General features: G+C 42.6%; 1 protein-coding gene across 1 annotated transcript; it reads left to right on the top strand.

Moving 5' to 3' along the window:
- The first annotated feature begins 6029 nt into the window (after positions 1-6029).
- On the top strand, positions 6030-18887 carry VGLL3 (vestigial like family member 3). Its single transcript, XM_035890754.1, has 3 exons — positions 6030-6282; positions 11719-12219; positions 18844-18887. Exons 1-3 carry the CDS (start codon positions 6051-6053, stop codon positions 18885-18887), a joined length of 777 nt encoding a protein of 258 aa, XP_035746647.1. The 5' UTR covers positions 6030-6050.
- The last annotated feature ends 7325 nt before the right edge of the window (positions 18888-26212 follow it).

The raw sequence follows: 26212 nt of genomic DNA, 5'->3' as shown, positions 1-26212 counted from the left end.
TAAGGAGCCGTGCCTGCGCAAGTGTAAAGCCCTGCAGAATGGCGAAATTAAAACGTTCTTCATCGTATGCTTCCCCGAGGGGCTGTGCAGCTGTAGTAGTAAGTTTTGGCTTTCCTATGGGTTGAGTGAGGAATGGGTGTAACAGAGCTGCTCCTTCGAAGAGACTCTGGAAACACATAATCAGTGAAGAATCCCGCTGTATTCTTGGCGCACAAGAAACACTGTGACGGCTCGCCATGCCCCGTCGGTCTAGGTATAGCGAGCTGCGGAGCTGAGGCTAAGGTAGGATTCGCCCTGGCTCACTGACAGCTGAGCTTAAGACCTTTGAAACGGGAAGTCACAGTAAATGGTAGTTTTGGAATTTCTCCATGGTATGTAGATGTAGAGAGCTAAGCCAGCACCATCCTTGCTAAATCAAGCCTTGCATAAAGAGTTGTGATACACTCAAGTCAGACGTTCTGCTGGCAGTGCTGTAGACAGACTTTTTCCAGATAAGGGCTTGTCTCCATTAGCAAATTAGGTCAGTAACTCAGCTCTTCTTTCCAAACTAACAACATTGCAGACAAGTCGCGTTTAACGTTGTGTCAGCTGGCTGTAGCTCAGCCCTAATTCACGTACTGTCACTTAGTTTTTCAGTAAAAAGTTCTTTCTGTCACATGCTCACAACTCTGAGGATGGGCTTATTACACTGCGTATACTCTCTGGCAGTCTGCAGTATCTAACACAGCAGATAACAGCAGAAGATCGCTTCACATTTAGTTTTTGTAGTTCAGATGCTTTCTCAAGGCTTGTCCTGAAGCCTGATGGTTGCCCTACTGCTACTGACTTTGCTGGAAACTGAATCAGACCTATATAACTCGCCTTTAAGGGCTCCTTTCAGGATGTAAAACCCGGATTAAGCCTTGCCCTGTGTGGGGGCTTTTGTTGTTTTGTTTTGTTTAATCCCACAAGACACTGCTGATTTAAAAAACTTGTCTTGCTTTACTTTGTTGTTCTAATGGGGACCAAATTCTATTTGATCTTCCTCTAGCTACATAAAAGTAGAGCTTTAGACTTCAGTGGTACACCTCTGTTTGAATGTGCAGCAAAAGATGTATAAATTAATTCTTTTTCTGCTGCTTTCCTCTGTCAGCGGGGCACAGCAGGAGCTCCGGGCTCTACTGCTGCAAATCCCGTGGCTCACCTGAAAGCAAGTGTGTGGCTTCGCTCTTGGCTTGCTCATTTGCGAGGGTAGAAGTTAGCATTTCATGTTTTCAGGGCATGCCGTAAATACCGCTTTCAGGCCCAGCATTCCATGCTCTGATTGCTTGAAATTGTCTTCTTCCTTGAATACTTTCTGTGTTATCAGTAGGAGCCTGCTTGGCAGACAGCTCCACAAATGGAGGACTGTCCGTGATTTGCCTGGAGTTTGTTGGTGAAATTCCTTCTCAGAAGCTTATGTCAAATGACAGCCTTTTTCTCAGCATAGGGTCATATAGTGTTTCCTCAGTGCAGTTATTCTTTATTTTTGGTTCCCGTTCTTTCTCTCATAATGGAAAATCTGTAACAGGTGGCCACAGGCACACCAGACTTTCATGCTTGGGAACGTAAAGGGCCATATGCTGTATGATGGCATGTATGGAGATAATAAGTTGTAGGAACAGGCAACCAGCTTATATGTAAAATAAGAGCTGGCTTGAATTTTTTTTATTCAAACTTGGCTAAACTAAAACTTTCTCCGTTCTCGACTGTGCTTGATTGGTTTTCTGGTTTGCTGCCTACTAGCTGGTTTCAGCTGGAAGTGAATTTTTTTTCAATTTGGGAAGAGGAATGTTCTGACATTTTTACCCAACACCCTGGGTGAGATCTGGGACCCTTGAAGTCAGTTGGACTTTTGCCATTGGCTTTAATGTGGCCAGAATTTCACTGCATGAGAACCGTTTCGCTTGGTTCCGGATAGGGTATGTCAGAAAATAACAGGCGACTTCAAGAGAGGGGGGTTTTGTGAGATTTTTGGACCACAAGCTTTCTTGGTCTAAAAGTGGTCATTCTTCCTCTAGAAGGCAGGATGATGCTTATCCAGCATAACACTTCTCTTTAATATTGTTGTATTAGTGGTGATTTGCTATTGACCTTTAGTTTCCTTTTATCAGATGACTTTAAATTCTCTTTGGGAGAGCCTGTTTGTGAATATGTGAAATAACAAAAATAATGCTGGCTTAAGCTGTATTCAGCCCATGCTGTACAGCATTATTTACCCAGAGGTTGTACCGTTCATCCTTCAGCCACAAACTTGGGTCTCACACCTCAGCTGGCATCAGGTGCTACAGCCGATGGATTTCCCTCTTGTCCAGTATGCTAAGCAGACTTTTAATTCTGCATTCTGGGTCTTGGCCAAGAGGAGATTTTGTGTGTTTGTTTTGTTTTGCTTTTCAGAGGCTGCCTAGGCTCAGTTTCTAGTTTTTAAGGAAGAAAGAGGTGAAATTCATGAATATATGAAAGTATTGGAGATCTGAACGTAGGGAAGAAGTAACATTGCATTTGGTCAGAAAATACTGTTTGTAAAGATCTTACAGACACTGTTGGCTGCTTAAATATATGCCAAAACTGTTCGTATGAAAAAAGTACAAGTCAAACTGGGCTGGCCCAGATTAGTTATCAGAAACCTAGCCTGTTTTGGGGTTGTTTGTTTTTGTTTGTTTTTTTTTTTAATTCCCCCACCCCATGATGGTGGGACAAATTCATTTAGCAGTTGGTGATCTTGCATACTGTTCCACTCACACAAGTGCAGCCAGAAATGCTATGAGAAGATTACTGTTAAGGTCAGAACAAGTAAGATGGAATTTGTGTGCAGGCAGGGTATTTTAAGGGAGTTAGGAGGAGAAAAAAAAAGTTACTAAAGGGTGTATACAATGGAAAGGATGTTTATACATTGCATACAAGGAAAACTCCTTGAGTCACTTTATCTCACTGTAGTCTCTTATTTAATGTCCTTCAATTAAAGGCTGATCATTTCTTCCTGAAATTTAAATTAAGTAGACCTGTATCTGATCGCAGGCTTTTGATGCAGTTTTGAAAAATCTTTTAATTTAGAACTCTCATCCTTTGCAAAAAACTCACCACAAACCACAACTTTTCACTGTAAGTCGTCAGTCCGTACACAAGGCCTTGTACTTGTCCATCAGTACTACCATCTTTTTTTTTTTTTTTTTTTTTTTTTTTTTTACATTTAAAAAAAAAGAAAGTAGTCAGATTTGGTGTTTTCAAAACCAACAAGTGCTCAGAATACCTTGTAATGACTGCCCATGGACTGGAGGGGAGGAAGGAGAGTTGAAATGGAAAATGAATTAGATTCTTAGGCTGTGGAAGGGGGAACATTCCTGCACAGAGAAGCGACTCTGGAGATAAGTTTTAATTTCCTGAGCTCCGGTCTCTGTATAGGAACATTGAAAGACTTCCTTCCTGATAACCAAGTCAAGCCAGGGGCTATATTAAATTATGTGTTTCTGTACATAATTGCGTGCTTGTATATGTATTTGCATACTCACAGTCTAAATACAAATAGTGTACCTGTAAAGATAGATGTCAACTTGGAAATGTGTTGCATGTATTCAAGGGCTGGCATATAGACTGTGCCTGAGACGTCTCAATATCACAATATCTATTTGGACTTCTGTAAAGGCTCTTTTTCATACTTTGTCTCTACGTAAAAACCAAAACCCAACCAAAATAACCCCAACCACTTGTCGTGCATTTTGAAGAGGATCTGGGTTATGGCGCACCTTTAGGAACGATCAAGTCACTGAGGTAGATGTGTTACATATTTCCAATGCATATATCTCCTGTATACACAATATTGTTATAACTGTTATTGTTATATCTGTTATTGTATATTATAACAATATTGTTATAACCGTCTTACTAAGGTCTGATTGTTCTGTGATTGCTTAGGCAAAATGATGAAGCTCACTATGAGTGATATCTTAGCAAGCATTTTAGGAACAAATATTAGGAGATTTTTTCTTTGTTTACAAAAGGCACAAAGCATATACAAAAAAGCATAAGTCACTCCCAATTCTGCATTTGCAAAAACTAGTTTCAGAGCCTCAGACTATGTTTCTTTTTAGCAATTGGTTTCTAGTAAAACTGTTTCAATTTGCTGTTTCCATCTTTGGTTCTTTTTTTTTTTTTTTTTTTTTTTTTTGTAGTGAATCCCAGAGTTTTTCTTTATATATTACAGGATTTTGGGATACAACCAGATGTCTAAATAAGTAATACTGTGCTAAGCAGAGCCACAGTGTAACTTGCTTTGTGAAACACAGATTTACTTGAATTCCAGACAATTGTCTGGATATCCCAAACTGTAAAATAAAATTATTTGCATCCCTCATTGCGGAATTAAAGGCGTTACTGAGCTGTTCTCTGTTTATCAGTTAACCTACTGTTATGTCAGATACATTGCTTAATTTCTATGAGCTTTTAGTATTATAGGTTTTAGTTCCACTTGTCGATAGCTCTCAATTTTTTTTTCATAACCATTCATAATTAAAAATTAGCCCCAGAGTATCTATTTTGTATCACAATGAGAGAATTTGTATTAGCTTACATGATTTGAGAAAGCACCGAATGTAAATATATTGATGGTATGCAAGATCGGAAAATGACTTTCAATTATTTCTAAATTGGACAAGCCTATGCATTGTATAAATGGAACTTTATAGACTGTGTAGTTGTTTAACTTTTTCTTTAGAACAACTTTGGAAAAAGGGAAAAAAGCCGTAAACTTAAAGAGATTCTGATGGCGCTAAAGTGTTGCCAAGCAAACCATAAAAGAGAAATCAAACTGTAATTCTATAGAAAAGCTACGAAATACTTCTACATATGTGCTGTAGTTGTTTCTGGGTTCCTGAAGCTGCTTGTGTGTAAAGTCAGCTGTGGAAATGGCTGGCTAGCTAAAAGCTATGATTCCTGCAGCTTGACTGTTGTGGGGAGATTTTTTTCTGTGAAAATAGTTGTAAAGTGGAACATCTGAAAAATATGTTCCATGCAAAATGGATCTTCACACACATTTATTTTGACATTTAGGTTTGATTTGAGAGAGAGAGAGAAGACTCTGAAATAGCCATTCACAGATGGCTTGTGCAGGTTTTTTTTTTTTTTTTTTTGTATGCTTCTCTGTGTTTTTGGTTTGGGGTTGATTTTTTTGCATGTGTTTGCAGACTTGTCAATCCCCCTCTTCCCCCAGATCACATGTTTAATTTTTTTATTACTTGAATTTTTGTCCTTTTTTCCAGAAGCTGATGTTTAAAAAATGGAAAAGGGGCAAAAAACCTCCCACCCCAACCCCGAAACAGCAACAAAAACCCACCCCAAACCAACCAAGCAAAAAACCCTTCCTCCCTGCGACACTCCCCTCCCCCCACCAAGGTATAGCTTCCTACGATAAAAATTTTCTCGGTGATGAGTGAGAATTTATGTATTTTGTGGACTTTGATAATACAGTGGAAAATTTTTCAGGAAGCACTGAATTCTCCCATCTTTATGCCTTCAGGAGCGAGTAGATGTGGGGAATCCGGAGGGCCATGTGCTCTCGACTGGGGCAGCGCGGCTGGCAAAACCTGGCGCGTGTTCGGCTAGACAGGTGAAATGCAGGCGTTGTGGATCTGGTCACCCTTCCTCAGGGCTGGACTCGGCCACTGTAGCCTTTACTGATGGGAATATCCTTTCCAGGTGGGAGTCAGGAGTGAGTTGTTGGAGCCTGTCTGTTTTCTTTTGAAGGTGTCGAGTGAAAGCCATTGCTGTTAAATTGCGGTTGTGAAACGTGCCTGAGAAGCAGGTCCATCTGTGTGTGAGGAATAAAAACTCTGAGTGGCACTGGTAATCCCTTCTTTGTGAAATGTCGATGTGAAATATCCCTGTATTCCAACTGTAATAATGAAATGAATATTCAACATACCCAGTTATTTTTCTTTAAGGAAACCAGATGTTGAGCTTGCACTGGATGCCATCAGTGATACATCTCTTGTTTGTTTTGTTTTTAATCCCAGAAGAAATTAGCTGTATACAACAAGATGCAGGAGTCTCTGGAAGTGACCCTTCCCAGCAAGCAAGAGGAGGATGAGAAAGACCAGCCTGCCGAGATGGAGTACCTTAACTCTCGCTGCGTCCTTTTCACTTACTTCCAGGGAGACATTGGTTCAGTAGTGGACGAACACTTCTCAAGAGCTTTGAGCCAAGCCAGTAGCTTCAATCCAGAAACTGCCCTTACCAAGAGCAAGGCAGGGCTAAGTCCTCTGTGGAGAGGTAAGAGGAGCAGGAACTTGCTCTCTGTGGTGTGGCTTACTCGGTCTGTGTTGAGGTAACGCGTGTTGCATTGCAGCTGAAATTTTGCTCCCCTGTGGCGGTGGAAAAATCCCCCTCAAATTTCAAAGAACTAGGTTGCTTCTTGGGGTTGAGTGATCTGAAGTATTACAAGGGGGAAAGAGGTGCCAAAGGCATGGAAGAAGCAGGCACCTCCCTCTTCTGCCATAGCCCGTGACTCTGCCGAGGCCTGGAAAGAAGGGGGCAGAGGTCATATGGCTTCACAAACGTCTGTAGCAAGGTTGGAGGCTTGGTTTTAAGCTCCAGGTGTGAAACTTGGCCTGTGAGGCAAAAGCAAAGCTGTTCAGGATGCTGGCCGTGGACGCGAGAAGACCCGTGCAGCCTTCTTGGGTGACTTTGCCAGGCGATTAAGATTCGTCTACGGCTGCTTTCCAGGTAGGGAGGAAGCCAGCACAGGCTGGAACAGGCTTGGGTGCAAGCCCTGGCCCACGTGGCTGCAGCCGTGTGGTGTGGTGCATGGCAGCCTGCCCATGGGCAGAGCTCACGGGGGAGGCACATCCATCGCTGCCGGCTTCCCGGTGTAAAATGGGGACCGTGCTACTCTGCTTCCCAGCCGGGAGTGGACACTGTGGCGGGTGCTGCGAGGCATTTGCATACTTCCGTAACACTTAGGTCTCGTAATGCATATAAGCATGTTCAGCATAACAAAGAACTGATCTCGCCAGATAAACTAGGTAGACCTTACGGGTAAGAATTGGTGGCTGGAGAAAGCGTGCTGGTAAGATGCTATTTCCATTTTGCTGAATGTGGCAGTCTGGGTAGTTTTCAGATCCACAGCTGCATTATATCTGATCATGTCCTTATGTGGACCAGCAAAGGGCCATGAACCAAGTGCTGTGAGCAATGGCCTTGCATCGGGTTGGGTGAGAGAGATGCTGTGAGGATCCTTGTAGGAGTGGTGGTGGTCATAATCAGCAGTGCTGAGGTGAGTGTACTGATGAAAGTCACAAATAATAGAGACGGGATTTTTGGAAACTGCTGTGGAGAGAAAAATAGCACAGAAGGACTTGCTTTCCAGAAGGATGATGACAAATCCGAGGAAGTTTAAGCAAAGGTCAGCACAAGCGGCTAGGGAGCTAGAGGAATTTATGGCTTGAGCCGGGACCATTAATGTTAATGGGAAATTTTCCGTTGATTTGACTGAGAGCAGGATTGAACCTATGCTTACTAAAAAGGAGACTGGAGCATTTATAAATGGCCCAGACAGGCTGTAAATGCTTTAGAGATGGGATCAAGGCAGTCCCCGGAGACCCCGTGCCCATAGCAAGCCTTCTTCACTGAGCTTGGAGACATACCATGGGTGGGGTTCTGTGTCTTCCCTTTGGCCTCAGACATACCCTGCTGGTTTTCCCTGGCTCCTCCCATGGTTGCACAGCCCTCCCCAGGGGGCTCTGCAGGGGACAGGGTGGCCTGGCATCAGGGTTCTTCAGCCATGCTGCCTCCTGACCCAGTGTGCCCCTTGCCGTCGGCAGGGAATGGAGGTCTGCGTGTCCTCAAAGTCTTCTGGGAATAAAGTAAGGGGATATGCCCTCTGCCGTCACTGCACCTGCTGAAGGGGTATGAAAAACCCCAGGGAGGCTGCTGGACAGGGCTGCTTGGTTCTGCGCTGTGGATGCTGAGAAAGCTGAGGGTATTTGCTTCTCCAGAGAAGAGAAGCTGACAAGGATTTTATCAGGCCCAAATGTGTTTCTGAAACATGCCTGCCTGAAAAAAAGTGGGGAAGGAGCGACGCTAACACCTTGGTCTTCTGATTCATGTCCAGTTGTCAAAGATGCTCACTTACAGCAAATGGATGCAAATTTGTATCCCATTACCTAAAGAAGCTAACATGTCGTTAGCTTGAAGATCTTTTATAAATAACCTTCATGGGTAGTCAGAATTTTTGTCAATAACTTACTCAAAGATAAATTTAAAAAAAAAAAAAGCTTTTGCATTTGCAATAGCTGTTTTGGAAGGTACAGATTTAAATGGAAAGTGTGTGGGCATGAACAAGCTACTCATCTCACTGCGTTATTTCTCGTTTACCTGAAAGGAGGGATTAGTAATGTTTTCTGCTTTTTTGTTTTAACCTTGTTGTGGGGTTTTTTTAGTGTCCTGATGGAAGAGCAAACTAATTTCATCATTAAGGTGGTATTGTGGGTTTTTTATGTTTCTAGGAGTGGTTTTGCTTATGTGTAGAAAACGGAACCTGTCGTCCTGAAGAGAGCAAGTTTTGTCTTTTGTATGTTGAAAATACTGATCAGTTTAGGCTAAAATTAACTTCAAAACTGACTTTTTATAAAATATAATTCCCTACGACAGGCTCTGGTAACATGGAGCTTGAATATTCAATTGTACATGTAGCTACCTGAATTCTTTTGCAGGGGCTAATGAAACTAATGATATCTTGAAACTAATGTTACCTTCATGGTATTTTTATCAACATGTTTTTCCTAGATGCAAGTGTTGGGGTTTTGTCTTTCTTGGGTTTTGGTTTGGGGTGTTTTTTTTTTCCCTCCTGCCTTAACTGAGAAGTAACATTGCACTACAGAAAATTCCATACATTGTCTTCTTTACAGCATGTGAGCTTTGGCATATTTTCAGTGCATATCGGCCAGCCACCATGAGCGTTTGCATTAGTTACCACTTCGTGGTATCTGAGATGTGGCCATCTCCCTGCCCCCCTGTACTTAGAATAGGAAATTGTGGTAACTGTAGTATATTTCCTGGCAGACAATTTTTGTTAAATGCCTCCTTCTCTGCTCTTGAAAGCCTGTGGAAGCTACTCAGGTTATTTTTATTTCTTTCTCAAGGGCAGTGCTGAAATGGCTGTTTCTCCATTGTCATATCCCGTAGAGGTCAGGTATCTGACATGATGGTATCTGTAAAGGTAATTGGTTGTGCTTGCTGTTTTAAAGGTGGGAAGGAAAGGAGACCCTTCAAACACTGTGGAAAATCTGTCGTGGTTGGGGGCTGTGGATCTTGAGAGAGATGGTTCTTGATGGGGTTGCTGCACCCTTAATATTTGGTAGCATCCTCTGTGAGTGCTCAGGGTGGGTGAAGTTTTCTTGCATGTTCATAAAACCTGGATGGACCCTGTATCTCCAGTGCTGTGACTGCACCTTGACCAGTGAGGTTGGTCTCTGCAGGTACACTCAGTGGTGTCTCGGTGGGGGCTGATCCATGACAGTTTCTGACAGTGGTGAAATGTGCACAGGTCTGAATAATGGAGATGACCCAAATGTTTTCTGTGGCCTAGACCTTGGTAAAGGCATGATTGGTAAAGCCAAGCTGGTATGCAATCTGGGGCGAATTCATATTGGCAAATCCAGTGGATTAAAGTGCGCTCTCCTGGTATTAAAGTTGTCCTGCAGTTATTTTGTGGTTTTCTGTGCTTTTTTTGAGGTGAGATGGTTTGGATTTAGGGCTTTTCCATGCAGATAACAGCCAGATGGTTTCCAAAACTCTCGATTACAGAGATTAATTTTCCAGAATACTGGCAATGCATTGTCAAGCTGTGCTCCTCTGTTAAGCAGTGAGGAAAACAACAGACTGGACGTGAAGAAGCTTGTTTTTGCCTTCCTTGTCAGCCCTGCTTGCCAAGGCTGTATAAGCCATGCGCGCTCTCCATCTCAGCCTAATCCCTTGTAACAAGGAACAATTTACAAACAAGGAACAATACCAATTTCGGAGGGGTGCTGTGGCTTCTATTATATGCTTGAAGCTCTCTCCAGTCTTCTAGCATGAATTACAATAGAAATATGGTGCTAAAAAAAGAAGCAACCTTTTGAAGAAAGCCATGTTGGAGTATAGGCTGCTAGATAAGCTTGCAGCCTCTGAAGCATGAAGAGAAGCTCTTTATGTTTGTCCATAGTACATTTGCAAAGTTTATTTCCAATATTGGAAGTTAATCAGGCTCAATAAACTGCCTAAACCAATTGATGTGTGGAAAAAATTTCTATGATTTTAATGGATTTTAAAACAGATACACAAGTGTCCTAGTGATGCAGCCAGAAAAGACTTTTACAGTTTTTGTTTCCAAAATATTTTTGTGTAAGCAAATTTCAGAGGCAGCAGCGTTTGAAGAATCTGTTCATTCTCAAAGGTGTCTTCACTCAAGTCTCATTCCAGTTGCTTGTTAAACAAAGCAAAACAAAAGGTCATTTAAAAAAAAAAAAATTTGTAAATGTTATATGAGGAACAGAGGATTCCTTGCCTCGTCAGATATTAAACTTCCCTGGCTTTATTTCTCCGTAGGCTATTTTTATGACTCTTCTTTCATCAGAGGTAAAGTCCTGTATTTTTATGTTTCCATCTTTGACCAAAAAAACCCTCTTTGAGCTGAGACATATTGCATGAAGCAGTACTTTCAAAGATGACCTGGCAAGAGGATTGTGAGAATGGAGATGCCAATACTTTCCTACACATGAAAAACACTAACCGCTCCTTCAAAAGAGGAATTTTTAGAATGTGATTTCATAATGTAGAGGTATTGGAATCCATTTAAATATAAGTTGAGCCCTAGCTGTAAGAAGCAGCACGTCTTTTATTTCTGACAAAAACTTCTTTCAGTTACATAGATGATTCTGCTTGTCAGATCCGACTGGGTACAGGGCAACATGATATGTTCTATAAGGGACTAACATAAGATGCGTTAGATATGATCTTTATCCCATCAAAGCATGCAATTAGTTTGAGAAGATCTGGTATTCTTCCTTTAGTCAAATGTCTCATATTCTGCAGTGTGACCTGGTTCTCTGTCCTCAGACGCATTTACAGCTACAACAGCTGCCTTTCTAAATGATGTGTTCTGGTCTGGTCAGGACTTAGCCTGTCCTCGTAATTCCTCATGCCAAGATCCTGAGAGAGCTGTGACTCTTCAGCCTGGAGAAGTCAAGTCTTCTTGGGGGGAACTTTTCAATATTTACAATGCCTAATGGGAGGGAATGAAGATGAGGGAGCTGGGCTCTCCTCTAGCAATGCTTGCTTACAGGGTGAGCAGCAATAGGCATGAATTAGAAAACAGGAAATTCCATCTGAAAGCAAGAAAACTTTTTTTTAATTTTTTTTTTAATTGTTGAGGATAGCCAAGAACTGGAACAGGTTGCCCAGAGAGGTTGTGGAGTTTGGATCTCGGCCAAAATCTGACAGGACATGGCCTGCACAGCCTGCTCCAGATGACCCTGCTTGAACAGGAGGGTTGGACTAAATGATCTCAAGAGGGTCCATTCTTACCTCAATGACCTGTGATTCTGTAATTGCTGGGGAAGCTTGAGTTCAGTGTTACAAATTTAAAAGAGTAGAAAATCATGGTGGGGATTTTGTCATTAAACTTGTTGTTCAGTTTCAGTCATACTTCATTTCTCTCCTCTCTACCAGAAAGCTCAACAATTTCAAGCCAAAGGAGCAGTTTCCCAACTTCATTTTGGACCAGCTCTTACCAGCCTCCCCCTCCACCATGCTTAAGTGGAGTACACCCCGATTTCCCCGTTACTGCACCAGGCACCTTTCCAACACCAGATCCTAGCAGCTGGCCAGGACACGGCCTTCATCAGACTGCCCCACCTCCTCCCCCTGCTGCATCTGAATCCTGGCATTATCCTTTAGCATCTCAGGTGAGCCCTTCGTATGCACACATGCATGACGTGTACATGCATCGTCATCACCCTCATCCACACATGCACCATCATCATCCCAGCTCGCACCGTGACCCCCGGTACGGGTCCCTGCTGATGCCTTCGGTCCGCGCAGCCAGGATTCCTGCTCCCCAGTGTGACGTGACAAAGACAGATCCTGCTGCTGTCACCAGCGCTACCTCAGCATGGGCTGGAGCCTTTCACGGAACGGTGGACATTGTGCCAAGTTTTGGGTTTGACACAGGTAAGATGGTTCGATTGTGTCCGTGACTTGTTTTAGTAGGAAGCATTTGAGCAAAGTAGTGGACTCCCTGCAGCTGAAGCAGGGCTTGTTCTCAGAGCCTTCTCCAAATGTATTTCCAGGTGGGAATCCCTCCTGAAATTGCTGTCAGGGCAGACGAACTGTGAAACATTGAGCTCTCATTGCCTTTTGCTGAGAGACCTTTGTCTGCCTTGGTCTCGTTCAAGCCAAATGAGTTGTGACATGATATGTGTTTTTTGGTTTAAGTCTTGTGGGAAATGGTTAATTAAACTTCCATGTGGAAGCTTCCAGCTTGTTCAGCTAGTTCATATGTGCATTCACCAAAATATAGCTCCAATGAGGACTGAGCTAATAACTTGTCAGTACATGAGGATTGCATCTTACTCATTTAAATTGGAACAGATCAGCATTTCCTTCCTGTGCAGCATCCAGGTGTCACGTAGAGAGTAGAGATGCTGGTGGAGCTGTGCTCGCCATCAAACTAAACTTCTTTCTGTAGGGTCTAGGTGGAGGTCTGTGAATTAGATTCATTTTACTGCAGGGTGGGTAGCCGTAGGACAGCCTCCCTAAACCCCATCTGCACCTGCGAGCTTTGACTGGCAGGCTCCCCTGCCAGCGTTAGGAGCAGTCTGGCAGCCCTCACTGTTCATGATTGCTTGCGTGCCTGTCATGGAGCTCATACGCACTTTTGAGGTCTCCTTTTACTGTTTGGTATTTACCTGACCAACAGCAATCCTTGCAGATTAGCACTTCTTAAACACATTATGTTATTTATCAAGGAAATACTAGGTTTGCATCTCTCTCCCTTTTCCCTTAAGGTGTCTGTTTGTCTGTCTTCTTGATAGCTCCAGCTATAACTGATTCAATGTGTGAGAAGCACTTCCTTGCTTTGATCAATGCACAGGGAAGCAAAGAATTGGTGGAGAAAAAAATGCTGTTTCTTAAATATGAAATAATATGGGCCCGTTTATAACTGAGCTAACCTAACACAAATCTCTCTCTCTTCCCTTAATAGCAACTGGGAACCAATAATATCTTCTAAATGCCATGCCACTTGCTGCTTCAAGAAATTAAAAAAAAAAGTGTATTAGGATTCTTAACACTACACAATTTAATATCTATTAGTAACATTTCCAGCCACACCAATGATACAAGAGGAATTACATTTTGTGCTGTTGGGTATAAAACGATAATCTGACAGGACTGGGATTGCAAATTCTGCCTTTCTGACAAATTCCATAATGGGAGGAGCTGCCTTCTCTGAGTGTGAGCAAATTGACGCTGCCACCGGTCGAGGGGATGAGCCCCCTGGTCTGACAGCAGCTCCGGCAGTCCAGCTCCAGAGCTCTGGTATTTGGCTTACCTTCTGGGGATGGAGCTGAGAACTGCATAAGGGATTGCTAGTCAGGAGAAACCACTACCTGGCTTAGGTATGAGTCCAGCCTAGGCTGTGAGTTGTTTCAGTGCTGGGCAAGTTGGTTTGCATACTGCTACTTTGTTGGTAGCAGTGCGTATCATAAACCAGGTCCTTTTTCTCTTTTTCTGTAGGAGCGTAGTACCTCAAAAGACTACGGGTCCTAGCACTGCCTTCCAGGACTAGTACAGCCTTTGCTTGGTGCTACCTGCTTCTTGTGAAAATCCCTATGGAGGGGTACGGTTGGATGCTAATTTTATCAGGGTCCTGATTTGGCAGTGCTTAACAGTGGCTTGCATGTTTTGTAGTTGTCTACTCAGTGTGGGAGGCCGTGGAGAAAGCCTGAACTATTAATTTCTGGCCCATGCCTGTTGTGTGGGTTTTAGTCCCTGAGTTTCTGGGGGGGGAAAGAAAAAGGACAAATGTGTGACTAGTTTGCAGGAACAGAGGATCTCAGCAGAGCAATGCCTCACTTGTTTGTGACTATTCAAAATGGCCATGCACTCAAACACAATGGCAAAACCTTATCAGGCAGCCCCGGTTTGGCACGTAAGGCTTTGGAGTGGTAGTGGTAGCCTGTGACATTAGGATTATTTGCTCTCTTGCCCTGCACGCTCATCTCTCCTCTCCAAGCAGAGGCTTGCTGGGAAGGGCAGGAAGGCTCTGGGCTCCCTTTTCAGCCTTGCTTGCAGCCTGTAGGTTTGAGACAAATGCTTTGGTGACAGGCATTCGAGGCCTGGTCATGGTGAAAAGAAGGAGCTTAATTGCTTCAGTGTTTTGCGTGCGTCTCAGATGGTGTCATCCCAGGGAAGGTGTGTTGTGCTGCCGGGGAGAGGAGGGGGATGCTGAAGCACGGCACTGAAGCGTCCAGCACTCAGCAGCACAGCTGAAGCTTTTCTTGCTCCATGTCCACTCCAGGGGAGGATTATACTGGATGAGGCTGAAGGGCCTGGAAGAATGCACTGGCTTTCTGCAGCATAGAAGTGGTTTGTCCAGAGCAGGGTAAGGCCATAGTGGCAAGAAAACTTCGGTTCTGGAAGTCTTTGCTCATATGTCCCTGGTGAATAAAAGACATCAACCTGTGGAGCTCTCAATATATCAGATTCCATGAGCTTCAGATGACTCATATAAAAAAAGCTCATTTGGTATATACCTAGACATTGCTTTTCAGAGCCCTTCAGATAGGAAAATAATTCCTCCCCCCGTCCCTGCTGCCTTACTGTGGGTCACATTTCTTTTGCTACTGTCACATGCGATTATAGAAACATTTGCAAAATTCCTCATGCTGAATTATATGGCATGATAGTGTTGGGCTCAGGGCAGGCTGGCTGTAATCTTACCCTCTTCCAGCTACATTGCTGCATCTCTGCCCTACTAAGCCAAATATTTGATCTCATGAATGGATGATGCTGAATCACTTAAAAGGTTAAGAGGAGGTTCCCCTTGCATTCATGGTATAGTTCGGGAATTTATGTTTCAGAACAGATTGTGTGGGGCATCAGCATATCACTGTTCATAGAGCTAACAAAGTATTGATCTGTCTTGCACATCTGTTTAAACTTACATGGTCCTGTTTTAGAGGATGAAGTGGGATTTAGCTACCTGATTCCCATTAAATGTGGCTTAATCCTCACATTTTGTGCTGCAAATTAACCCTTTTGGAAGCTTCTTTATTGGTACAAGTGGGATTAAAGAAAATGCTGGTCTACATCAAAAATCTATTAAAAATTATCGTTGTGGCTGCTGGTATGCAGTGTCTTTCCAAAGCTGAAGTGCCCAAGGTATAATGCTCAATATAAAAGTATGTTTTATATCAAGCATTGATATGAACACACTGATATAAGCACAACATGTTTGTGCTTTAAACCACGATTCCCTGCCCCGCCGATGCCCAGCAAAGCAAGGTCAGCCCCTAACAGCACTGACTGCAGTTCCTGGCATGCGTACAGAGAGCATCGCTGCAGCTGTAATCCCACAGTGTCGGGGCTGAATCCTCGTGCTTACGTTAAGGGTGCACAAGCCAAGTTGAGCACTTAAGACCAAGGAGGCAGGGAGGGGAATTGCTGTCTTGCCGTGGAGGGGGTGGTTACGGCCATCAGTGTTTTCCTCGGGACCTTCAGGTGGTCAGTCGAATCCGGCTGCTCCGGCAGCTGCCAGGTCTGTGGGAGGAGAGTGGAGCGACTTGCCCTGCTACTGCAGAGCCTAGGAGGATATCCTGTCCTGCTGTTGGACAGATGTGCTGGAGGAGGCTTCCTGTAGCCCCAGCATGCTAACAGCAGAGCAGGATTTTGGCATATCTGAGGGCTGTAAGTCTGTCTTAAAATTGAGGTGTGCATCCTTTATTATGCAAAGTTATGCATGTTGAGGTGCATAACTTTAGATTTTGGTGAATTGATTGGCATCCTCTAGTCCTGGATGGACTAACTATGGAAAGTTCACCTTTGGAAATGCCTGTACATTGGTATGTCACGTTGAATACAGAATTTGAGTGGTCAGTCTACTGCCTTCTGTAGAGTTGTCTATATTTACACACACCCTGCGAATTTGTCACAACTCATTAAGTTTGTTTAGATGTTCCCACAGAACCTGCTTTCATTTTGTGTGGCAATTAGCTATAACGTTGGTATCCCGGAGACGAGGAGTTGTGCTGGTGTGGCAATACTGATTCAATGAGGGTGGTGGAACACTGGAACGGGTTGCCCAGAGAGGTAGTGGAGGCCCCATGGCTGGAAACATTCAAGACCAGGTTGGACGGGGCTCTTAGCAACCTGATCCAGTTAGCGGTGTCCCTGCTCACTGCAGGTGGGTTGGACTAGATGACCTCTAGGGGTCCCTTCCAACCCAAAACATTCTATAATTCTATGCAACACAAGTGAGGATGTCTTTGCTAAGAGGAAAACATTCTTGCAGCAGGCTGCAAGTGGAAGCTTTCGTTTCGTAGCAGGGTTGCAGTTGGATGGCATATTAGGACTGGAGATAGTCTTGCCATGGAGGAGATGGGAGTCTAATGAGGAAAAGGTATGGAAAGTGTTCCACATTCCATTCTGTAACTAAGGCAACTTTGGGTTTTTGGGTTGTTTTCCATGGCTATTTAGACTTAATAGCTATACCTTAAACCTCCTTGTTACAGTTATTTCTGTTTGTTGCAAAGACACCTAACTAGGAACGTGTCTGTTCAGCTGGTTAGTCCCCTTCTACCAGTTGTTGCCATCAGGTGGCCATCCTCTTAAACAGGTGTGCGTGTCTTCTTTTTTAAGCTGCTAGGAGCCATATAACCTGTTTCTCTTATCATCAGCTTCCGTTGCCTCCGGTGGCCTTTAGTGCTCCACTGGTGAACTTCAATGACTTCCTTACACTCTGAAAGGTTTCTCCTGTCCTGACTTCTTCTTTTTTTGTTGTTGTTGTTGTTGTCTTTGTTTAAAAAAATTGTAAACAGCAGGGGAAAAATAACACAAAATTGTCATCACTAACTTTGATGGAGCTTTGAAGAACACTTTATGATGACTCTGCCTGCAAATGATGCTGCCAGGAAAACAAGTACCTCTTAAGCAACAAGGAGACACCCTACTGAGTGAACACGCTTTTATAGGCATGCTTTAGTTGAGGGATGTCCCAGTTTTTCCAATCTAAAGAAACAGGTGGACGTGCATATGAAATGGAGCAGAAAGCCAGTGAACAGGGTTTGGCACGACACACAAGTGTTTGGGCACTGCTTGGGAATCCTCACATGGGTAGAGCCATACGCTGTCATCTTTTACGTGATTGTCAGTTGCTTTGTAGCTCAATTCTGAAATGATGTTGATCATCGTTAAAGATTTAACTGTTTGTACTCCTAAAACAAGGAGGTGGTGGTCAGGTCCGAACCCATCATACCTGTTAGGCTTTCTGAAAACATACGGGTCTTCCTTTGTGTTTCAGTATGTGATCAGATATGGAAATGAGAGATCCATGCTTAGCACATGGATCTGTCAGTTTTCACAGGTTAACGATCAAATAAACATGGAGCTTTGGTGGCTGCAACATCATTGAGGTCTGGAGTTGCACCTGCTTACATTAGTGCTAAATTACATTAGTCCTAAATTCTTAGCAGATCAGGTAGTTGATGCATTGGTCTTAGTACGCTATGCCACAGGGCAATATATACTGTGACACAGAGCAGAGCATTGCTGCCTACATAGCAGTGATGATTTATAGTGGGGAGTGCACCTTCACTTCATACAATGTGATTTGCTTGGCTCAAAACGTCAAGGGGCAGATTTTAAGTCAGCGAGTCCTAAGTGCCTTACTATGTCTTAAAATATGTGCCTGCACCTCTCTCCTTTCTCCTTTCTCTATAAATGAGTAAGAATGTATCTTCTTTGGGAAGTTTCATCCTCACCTCCCCCTCTATTGTCTGGATTTTAGGTATACGCCCTGTTGGATGTAAATCTAGCGAAGATTGAATCCCTCTGGAGCAGAGAAATAGCAGATTATAACACAGGTTCCAAGTCTATAATGCTAAAGCCACAGCATAGCACCACATTTATTAGATAGTCCTCACTTTTTATAGAAGAAAATGTTAGAGGAACTCATAACAAATGCAAGCTGAAAATCATTAATTTTCCCCATGTGGAAGCACTAGCCATTCTTGGCTAAAAATCTGACAGTCTGTAGGTGAAATTATTTGGGCTTTTTACTTGCTGCAGGAGCATTTTCCCTCTCTCCTCTGTAAGGTGAAATGCCATAGAAACTGTGAGATCCTAAAGAGTCACAGGCCTTTTCTAAAAGAGGTAGGGTGTGTGGCTGGCCCCTGTCAGGAAAAATTATTCTATTGCATACTGGATTGTCTGTGCAGACCTTGCTGAAGGATTTTATCACGCCATGCCATGCTCTAAACAAGGCCAAAAGAAGGAGGTGCACACAGGTTTTTACCAGTGTTCCTAAACTGCTTGAGCCAGTATAAAAATTAAGTGTGGTTTAAGCTTATCCCACATAAACTGTAAAATTGGGAGCAATAGCGATGTTACTAACAAGTCCACTAGGCTGGTAAGTTGTGAGGGTTTTTTTCTTCTCTTTTAAATCAAAAATATTTATCCTTACATCAGTTGGTTGGGGAGGGGGAGGAAAAAGCTCTGTCAAATTTTAATTTTTTTTTTTTTTTTTTTTTTTTTTTTTTTTTTTTTTTTTTTTTTTTTTTTTCCCCTGAAATGTAGGTCTACAGCATCAGGACAAGAGCAAGGAAACTTCTTGGTTCTGAAGTTCAGCTAAATTAAGACCAGCTAGAGCTGGAGTAAGCGCATCTGGGCGGGCGATATAACAGTTGTTGACTCCTCCTGCATGGGGCAAAGGACACACATGAAGATGAAGAGCCAACCGTTCTGGTTTTGCTATTGAGCCTTTTGTTTGTAAGGCCGTTTATGGGTCCCACAGTGTTGGAAAAAAACAAAAACCTAACTCTTCTTTCTTTCCTCATCTGAGCCTGCTGCAGCTGGGCAACCTAACTCCTTTCTGCTCCTTTAACAGTGTTTTGTTTTGTTCAGCTTGATGTTTTTATGAACAGTCTCAATTGTCAGGAAAAAAGACTCTCCCTTGACTACAGTGCGCCTCCTTTCAGGAATACAGTATTTTGTAGCTCTTTGTGCATCTATTTTTGTAGAAATACAGAAAGTTTAGGTAAAGGATTGATGGGCTATTTTAGGATGACGTATTTTTTTAAAAAAAATTGTAAAATTGTTAAGTTCTGTTTAAAGAACTTGCTCTCAGAGAAGCACTGGCAAAAAAATGTATAAAATGCTATTTTTAGATGTCTGTGATGTGTTTGTGCATTTTGGTTTTTTGTTTTGTTACCTCAAATGTCTATCTTTCCTTTCTTTTTAAAGAGCTAAACCTTCATTGTTTCCACATTACTAAATTTTGATGTTTTTGTCCTTTTGTTCTAGCTTAAGCAAGTATAATTCACACCTAAAGTTTCAGCCAAATATTTTTCCTGCTGGTGTTAGATTGCAGTAAGGGTGTTTTTATTTTCTTGCTTCTAAAGGTGGCTTTGTGCTGTGCTGATTGTCGGAAACTTGCAAATGCCTTTAGCATGGCAGAAAGCCTGGGGCTACAGGAACTACATTTCCAAACCATCCATTCTTTCAAAATGGACCAAATATTCTTACGGATTTAAATCAGACATGAGTTTGGGTTTACTCCATGATCCACTGAAGCTGTTGAACGCAGTCCACTGTGGGTTATGTTTCAGGCCCTCATAATGCTCATAAATACCAGTACGCTCTTATTTTATCTCATGAGGCAGGACTTTCAGCTAAGCCATTTCAAGGGTGGTAACTTATAACATCAATATTCAGGAAAGAAATGTCAGTTTTACAAAAATGTGTGACTTGTAGAAACAAAATGTTTTCAACTAGCCTGATCTGTCTGCTGAGTACCTCAAGGAAAGTGCTGAAATTTTCAACTCCTGTTGACTTCAAAAGCTGTTTGTTTAGCCTAAGATTTGCTGTGGGCCTTACGAGACCCCAGCTGCAGCTCTTGAATTTCTTAAGAAGTTGCATGTGCTCAGTGTGCACAAATTCAGTCTTGGCTGCTGTCTGGGAAAGAATCTGAATTTGGAAATGACGTGGCCACTTCTAGCCACAGCGCTCTGCAAGGTGTTTGGGAAACCCTATTTCTGGCTGGGTCTGGGGTCTGACTTGCATAATAAGGACTTCAGTTGAAGCCAAGGTGAGCACAATGAAATCCTGAATAAGGCCTGCAAGATTCCCCTTGACAGCCCCAGCCCTGCGATGGGCTGGAGCCGGGTCAGCCCCCATGCCCAACCCTAGTGACTCCAGTGTGTCAGCATGTGCTTAGGTGAGGCTGAGTGCAGGATCAGGGCTGGGGTTGCCAGATCCTACCTATTGCTTGGAGATGTTGCCTTTCTGCTCTGTGCGCCCAGGGTTCCTCTGCAATATTTCCCAAGGCTCTTATAACCTATTCTAGTTCTGTTACCACTGTTTTCAGACATCCCTGTCTGAAAGACAAACCAGCTGAATGGAAACCACGACATAAATCCATGGCTGAGATAAGAAACAGTTTAATTTTAAGGCAACGAGCATCGTAAATGTAGGTTTGTCAGGTGGAGACCACATGGATCTGCGTGTGAAAGGGGAGGGGGAGTGCTGGGATGTGCATGCCGCTCCGAGGTTCAGGCCTCCCTCCCTGCGCTGCTGCTTCTCTCCAGGCTTTTTGAACTTGCTCCTATGAGGTGTTGAGCGTTCTCCCTTGCCAGGTGAGAGGCCCTGACATGCTGGCACTGGAGGCATTAGGATTATGTCACAATTTGGCAAGACTCTTAAGTGTGTACCTTGCTGATTTGAGGTTTGAGACAGTGTAAAAGTGCTGAACGGACTGTGCTTAAATATCACTTTAAAATAGTAGGGTTGTAGTTTCTGTGTTGGGATGCTGAATTAAATGTGGTTGTGGTGGGGGTCCTCATATTTACAGTCCATCAACATTTCTTTTTCTTAATAAATTCCACTCTCATGACATTTCTGTATATTATTGCTGCTCTGGTGGAGTTAGCTCCTCAATTTGTCAATGAATTCATAATGCAATGGGAAAACTCTATGGGAGGGAACATAGTAATAGCTGCCATGGGTCATTTTCTTATCAGGACAGTATAGTTCAGGAAGTATCTCAAGAATAAGAGTTTTGACTTAGGAGTTCTGACAGTATTAGAAATACTGGGAGGAAAAAAGCTCAAGTTTTTTTTTTTAATTTTTTTATGTTTTTTTTTTAAATTTTTTTCTGGACTTGGCAAAGCTGGAATGCAAAGAGGCAATGTATCCTCTTTGAACTTCAGGGCTGGAGAGTTTGGGTGCCGGGGGGAGGGGTGGGCAAGGAAAGTCAACATTTCTTTTAGAGGTGTAGTGGGTTTGACTTCCTGAAATAGTTTAAAATCTAGCAAGAGCAGTCAGTTCATTGCCGCCTTCTTTGCCAGTTCAGATGATGAGGGACCTCCTTCTGTTCCCTATAGATGTCAAAGCAGAATGGGACAGGAGAAAACAGGCCTACAGTTTGCACTGGAATCCCTTTCTGGATTGTTTCACTGAGTTGATGGGTCATGGGGATGAATGTGTGGTGAAGCTATTGCCTCTTCCACCTCAAGGACTACTGTTACCTGCCCAGTTTCCCCTACTGAGCCTGTGAATGTGCTGAAGAAACTTCTGTTGCTCTGCAGGCTCTGGGAGACAAGTACCAATAAAAACCTGCTATCATATATAGCCATTCATGCAGCAGTCCATCGACTTTGAAAGTCAAATAAATTCATTTTTTTCCCCTCAGTCACTAAGCATCCCCTGTACTAACAAGCGAGTTGAAAGTAAAAGCAAAAGTGCATAGCAGTAGCTCTGCTTCTATGTTTTACATTTTGAAGGATGGGAAAGAAAAAATCCTTCCCAGTGACAAACTTTTAAGTTAAATTCAGCAGATTTAATTCTCTCTCTCTCATACATGCACGCTTATACACATGCACAAATGTGCTTATGAGAAGCAGATGCTGTGATGGTTTTGTTCTTGAAAGAGGAGGGGAGCGCTTGCTCACAACATTGAAGTTATGGAGAATTGATGGCAGCGAGAAAGAAACAGAAATGTTAAGACTTCTCACGTTTCCACAGATAGATAGGAAAAAAAAGGCCCTTAAAATCAGGTCACAGACGAGTTATGTGTCTTAATGCATTACTAAAGGAGTTGTTTCATTCTTTCTGTGTGTGGTGAGTTCTGATGCTGTCCCAAGAAAGTGGATGATTCATCTTACAAGGACTTATAAAACATGTTGTACTCTGTCACCATTTCTGGGAGAACGTAGGGAAATTCTTGTTTTATTTCAAGAAAAATCTACATACTGAAGTCCTTAAAGTTGTCCACGATTTGATTTTATTCCTATTAATTTTGAGAAATCTGCTGACAATTTTTGGGTCTTCATGTGAAGACTGGGAGGGTTCAAGTTGTCCACCAGTTTTTGAAAAGCAGATACCAGTTTGTTTCAACTGGGCATTTATATCCCAACAAGATGATGAAATAGTGCAGGTACTGATTGCCCTGCAGATTTGATTTCTGGAGAGCTGAATAAGCTATGCTTGGCAATAGTAAAATGCCCTTTGTTCTGATTCCTCTCCTCACCAGACGCACAAATTTGGTTATCAGTTTATCTGATACCTCTTTCATAGTGTGAAGATCTTCAGCGAATAGCAATTTTTTCTCAATCCTCTACTTCTGCCTCAAAACATACTTTTGAGGATGAATCTCTCACCACAGCTTTCAGAGAGGGCGGAGGCTGTGGGAGGGGAATGTCACGTTTCCCCCCACCTGCACTTAGGATCAACTTGCCTGTACCCAGCCTTTCTGCTTCCAGGCTATTGTGTATGTCTTGCTCTCCTCCCACAATTCTTTCTGTGTATGTATATATTTATATACGTATATATACACACACGTAGCTATACCTGGTTCCCTCCGCTCCACCCTCATGCTTCAAATGCACATCCTTTGGAAATGAAGTGAATGACATCGCTAAATCTCATCTGAGACTGAGAAAATATTGGCATTTTATTGCATTCTCTGTAACCTCAGGAGTGAATGAAATTTTCCATACTTGTAAAAAAACAAACCCTAACAACAACAAAAACCCAACCAAAAAACCCCCTTTCAACCCCCCTGATTTGTTCTATCTGTAAAGATGACCATGGAGTCAGCAGAGTTGTGTAGAGAGGTGCAATATATTGCCTTTCAGCAGACAAGTATATCTTCTTGAATATGATTAATTAATTTCAGGTACAAGCTTTTTCTCCATATCAATGGACCAGCAACATATATTTCTTATAAGCAATTTAGAAATATATATATTTTTAAAATTGACTTCTTGGCTTTAATATGTCAGCCTTTGAGCTTTTAAAGGGTATTTGGATGATAAATATTGTTTGTGTGTGGATTTTTTTAAAAAAGTTGATGCATGCTGTTTGGAACCAAAAGCTCATGTAAAGCAGGAAGGTATTTAAAAATAAATAAATAAGTAATATTTTTACATGTTACCCCTATGGGCACAATCTGACAGTTGTGGTGCAGGAAGATGTCCATTTAAAGACCAAGGAACTCTTGCCCAAGCAAAGTCAAAATCCAGTCCCTGTGACAGGAGAGGCAGGAACAGTTTTCTTGCCAAGGTTGAGCTGATAGGGCTATGAGCAGAGATGATAGTCTCCAGCATTGTACGTAAATGGTTGGTCAGCCACTGCTCACCATATTAAAATTGGGCTGTGTTGGCAGGTTTATACTTGCCTCCTCTTATGGTGTGAACTGGTTGCAAAGGGGAATTAGAGATGACCCTGGAAACCTGTGCTTTAGCTGCTCTTGGTTTGTGCAGTGCCCATGACCCTCTCCCTGTTCTTGCTCTGCAGTCTCTGTGACACCACAGTGAGACCTGTGAAAGCTGGGCTGGAGTTCCCTGTGAAACACAGGAAGTTTTTATCTCTCAATAAAGATAGTTTAGGGATGGGCTTAATTAAAACATCACAGTTATCTCATGCACCTGCTTAAAGGCTCAAGCCTTCAAGATGGATCAGCTGTGCACCATTGATGATGGCCTTTTGCATACAGGAGCCCGAATACTGCTTCCTCACCTCGGTGTCTTTGGAAATCTTTGATGGTGTTGAGATCATCGGGACCAGCCTTGAATGCCTAAATTGCAGTCCAGCGTTGCCTGGCACAGCATGGTGGCCTGGGGCCTGGTCCAACATTGGTGAACGTGTTGGAATCGGCACTGATTCCGGTGAGCTTGGGCTCAGGTAACTAGTTCCTACAGACAACCGATATTTATAGCAGTTGAGGTTTACAGTAGTCTAGTAAAGTATCTGCAGAACTATGCTGCACTTTCCCTGCTAGCTATTTGTAGCTGTTGTTTAAAACCATAAGTCAAATCAGGGTCCCTCTCCTCCCCCCTACCTGTTTTCCAATCCTGCTTCCCTCAAAACTCCATTGAATTTTTTTGCCCTTCTCATTCAGACTGACTAGGGGGGCTTTGTATAAAGAAAAGTGTCACTGTTTTAATTACTGAATAAATAATTTAATGTGAATTTTATTGTTATATTTTTTATGTAGCATTTTTGGTTTCGTCTGTATTTCTCAACAATTAGCTAATGCTTTCTTTTTATTCTTATGCAACTGAAGAACTCATAAATCTCTTTGTAAATTACAGCATCCTGAGTTTCTATTTTTTTTTATGAGATTAATTTTTGGAGCCAAGGGTTTGTCTTCTGTTGACAATGTTGTAAAACAAGTGTTCTAAACTGGTTCTCTACTAAAATTGGATGGAGTGAAACCCTAGCATCAAAGGGATTTCAAACAGGGCTCTCATGAAGACGCTGGATTTCCATTTCAGATACTGTCAATTGCTTCTGCTACAACGTTTTTGTTTTTTTTTTTTTAATATCTATTTAAGTTGCATTAAGACTAGAGGCTATTTTACAATTGGACCTAGTAGAATCACTACCTGGCACTTCTTAGTGTAAGACCCTTTTTAATTTTATAATTTTATGGCAGTTTTGACAGTCATCAAGTAGAGACTTTCCATGCAAATTATTTATCTCAAACTGACTTTTTTTTGGCAAAGTTTGATGATTCCCACTAAGGAGGTAACTTTGCCCTTGCTAAAAATTATTTTACAACTGTTTAATTAAGAAATGCTTGCATGTCTATGTTCTGGCTTGAGGGCTGAAGGTTTGGTGTTTTGGTCACAGATACATAATTTACTGTTCCAACAGAGGGGGGGAAAAAAAACCCTGCAAACTTTGGCCAAGCACTGAGCTTTTGAAAAATTGCCACTTGCATGCAATCAGCAGGGAGTTTAGTTGCAAAATCCTGTGAAGATCCTGACCATATGGGATGTACTCTGTTTCAGAGCATCAGGAGATGAGCGGGATTTTCCCCATACGTCCTGCTCCAGGCCCTGTTTCCAGGACCAGACAGCAAGCAGAGTGCTTGTTCTCTGTGCAAAATCACGGCGTTTTTCTTTCTGACACTGTGAGGAAGAGATGAAGAGAGTTGCCAGCCAGAAACTCAGGGGAAGGAAGGCCAGGAAAGGAGGAGACTGGGTTCAAAAGCTTCCGATAGGAGGGAATGGGCTTGGGAGCTATCGGGAGAGAAGCAGCCTTCATGGACAGTGGGGATGAAGATGGGAAGAGGACCATGGACAAATAAGCAAATAATGCTTGATGATCACTTGGCTAATGCATGAAAGACATAGAGGGGGTGTGATAGCCATCAAAAAATACCAGAATAATGTGAGGACTTAGAAATTTGGTATAAACTAAGTGTCAGGGAAAACTTAGGATAAACATTGCAGGAACTTACTTTCTTTGAAGTGAGCTGTGTACGCTGCAGTTTATCCTGTGAGAAAAGACATGGGAGCCCTGTTGCTTTAAGACAATCACAATTATCCTCAGCAAAGCAATTGTATTTTAGGAAGCAAGAGTGCATTAAGCCAGCGGATGAGCTAGCTGAAGTGCTTTTTCTTCTCCCTGTAACTTCTACTGCTCTCACCAGAATAGGGCT

This window comes from Egretta garzetta, unplaced genomic scaffold (assembly GCF_000687185.1).
Source record: "Egretta garzetta isolate BGI_Z169 unplaced genomic scaffold, ASM68718v1 scaffold383, whole genome shotgun sequence".
Classification (NCBI taxonomy): Eukaryota; Metazoa; Chordata; class Aves; order Pelecaniformes; family Ardeidae; genus Egretta; species Egretta garzetta.
This window is presented reverse-complemented; position numbering and strand designations above follow the sequence as displayed.

Excerpts from the sequence above, each read along its gene's own strand:
- VGLL3 (XM_035890754.1), top strand. The coding sequence starts at position 6,051 with ATGCAGGAGTCTCTGGAAGTGACCCTTCCCAGCAAGCAAGAGGAGGAT. Across the intron at positions 6,283-11,718 it reads GCTAAGTCCTCTGTGGAGAG|AAAGCTCAACAATTTCAAGC; the intron begins GTAAGAGGAGCA and ends CCTCTCTACCAG. Across the intron at positions 12,220-18,843 it reads AAGTTTTGGGTTTGACACAG|GTCTACAGCATCAGGACAAG; the intron begins GTAAGATGGTTC and ends CCTGAAATGTAG.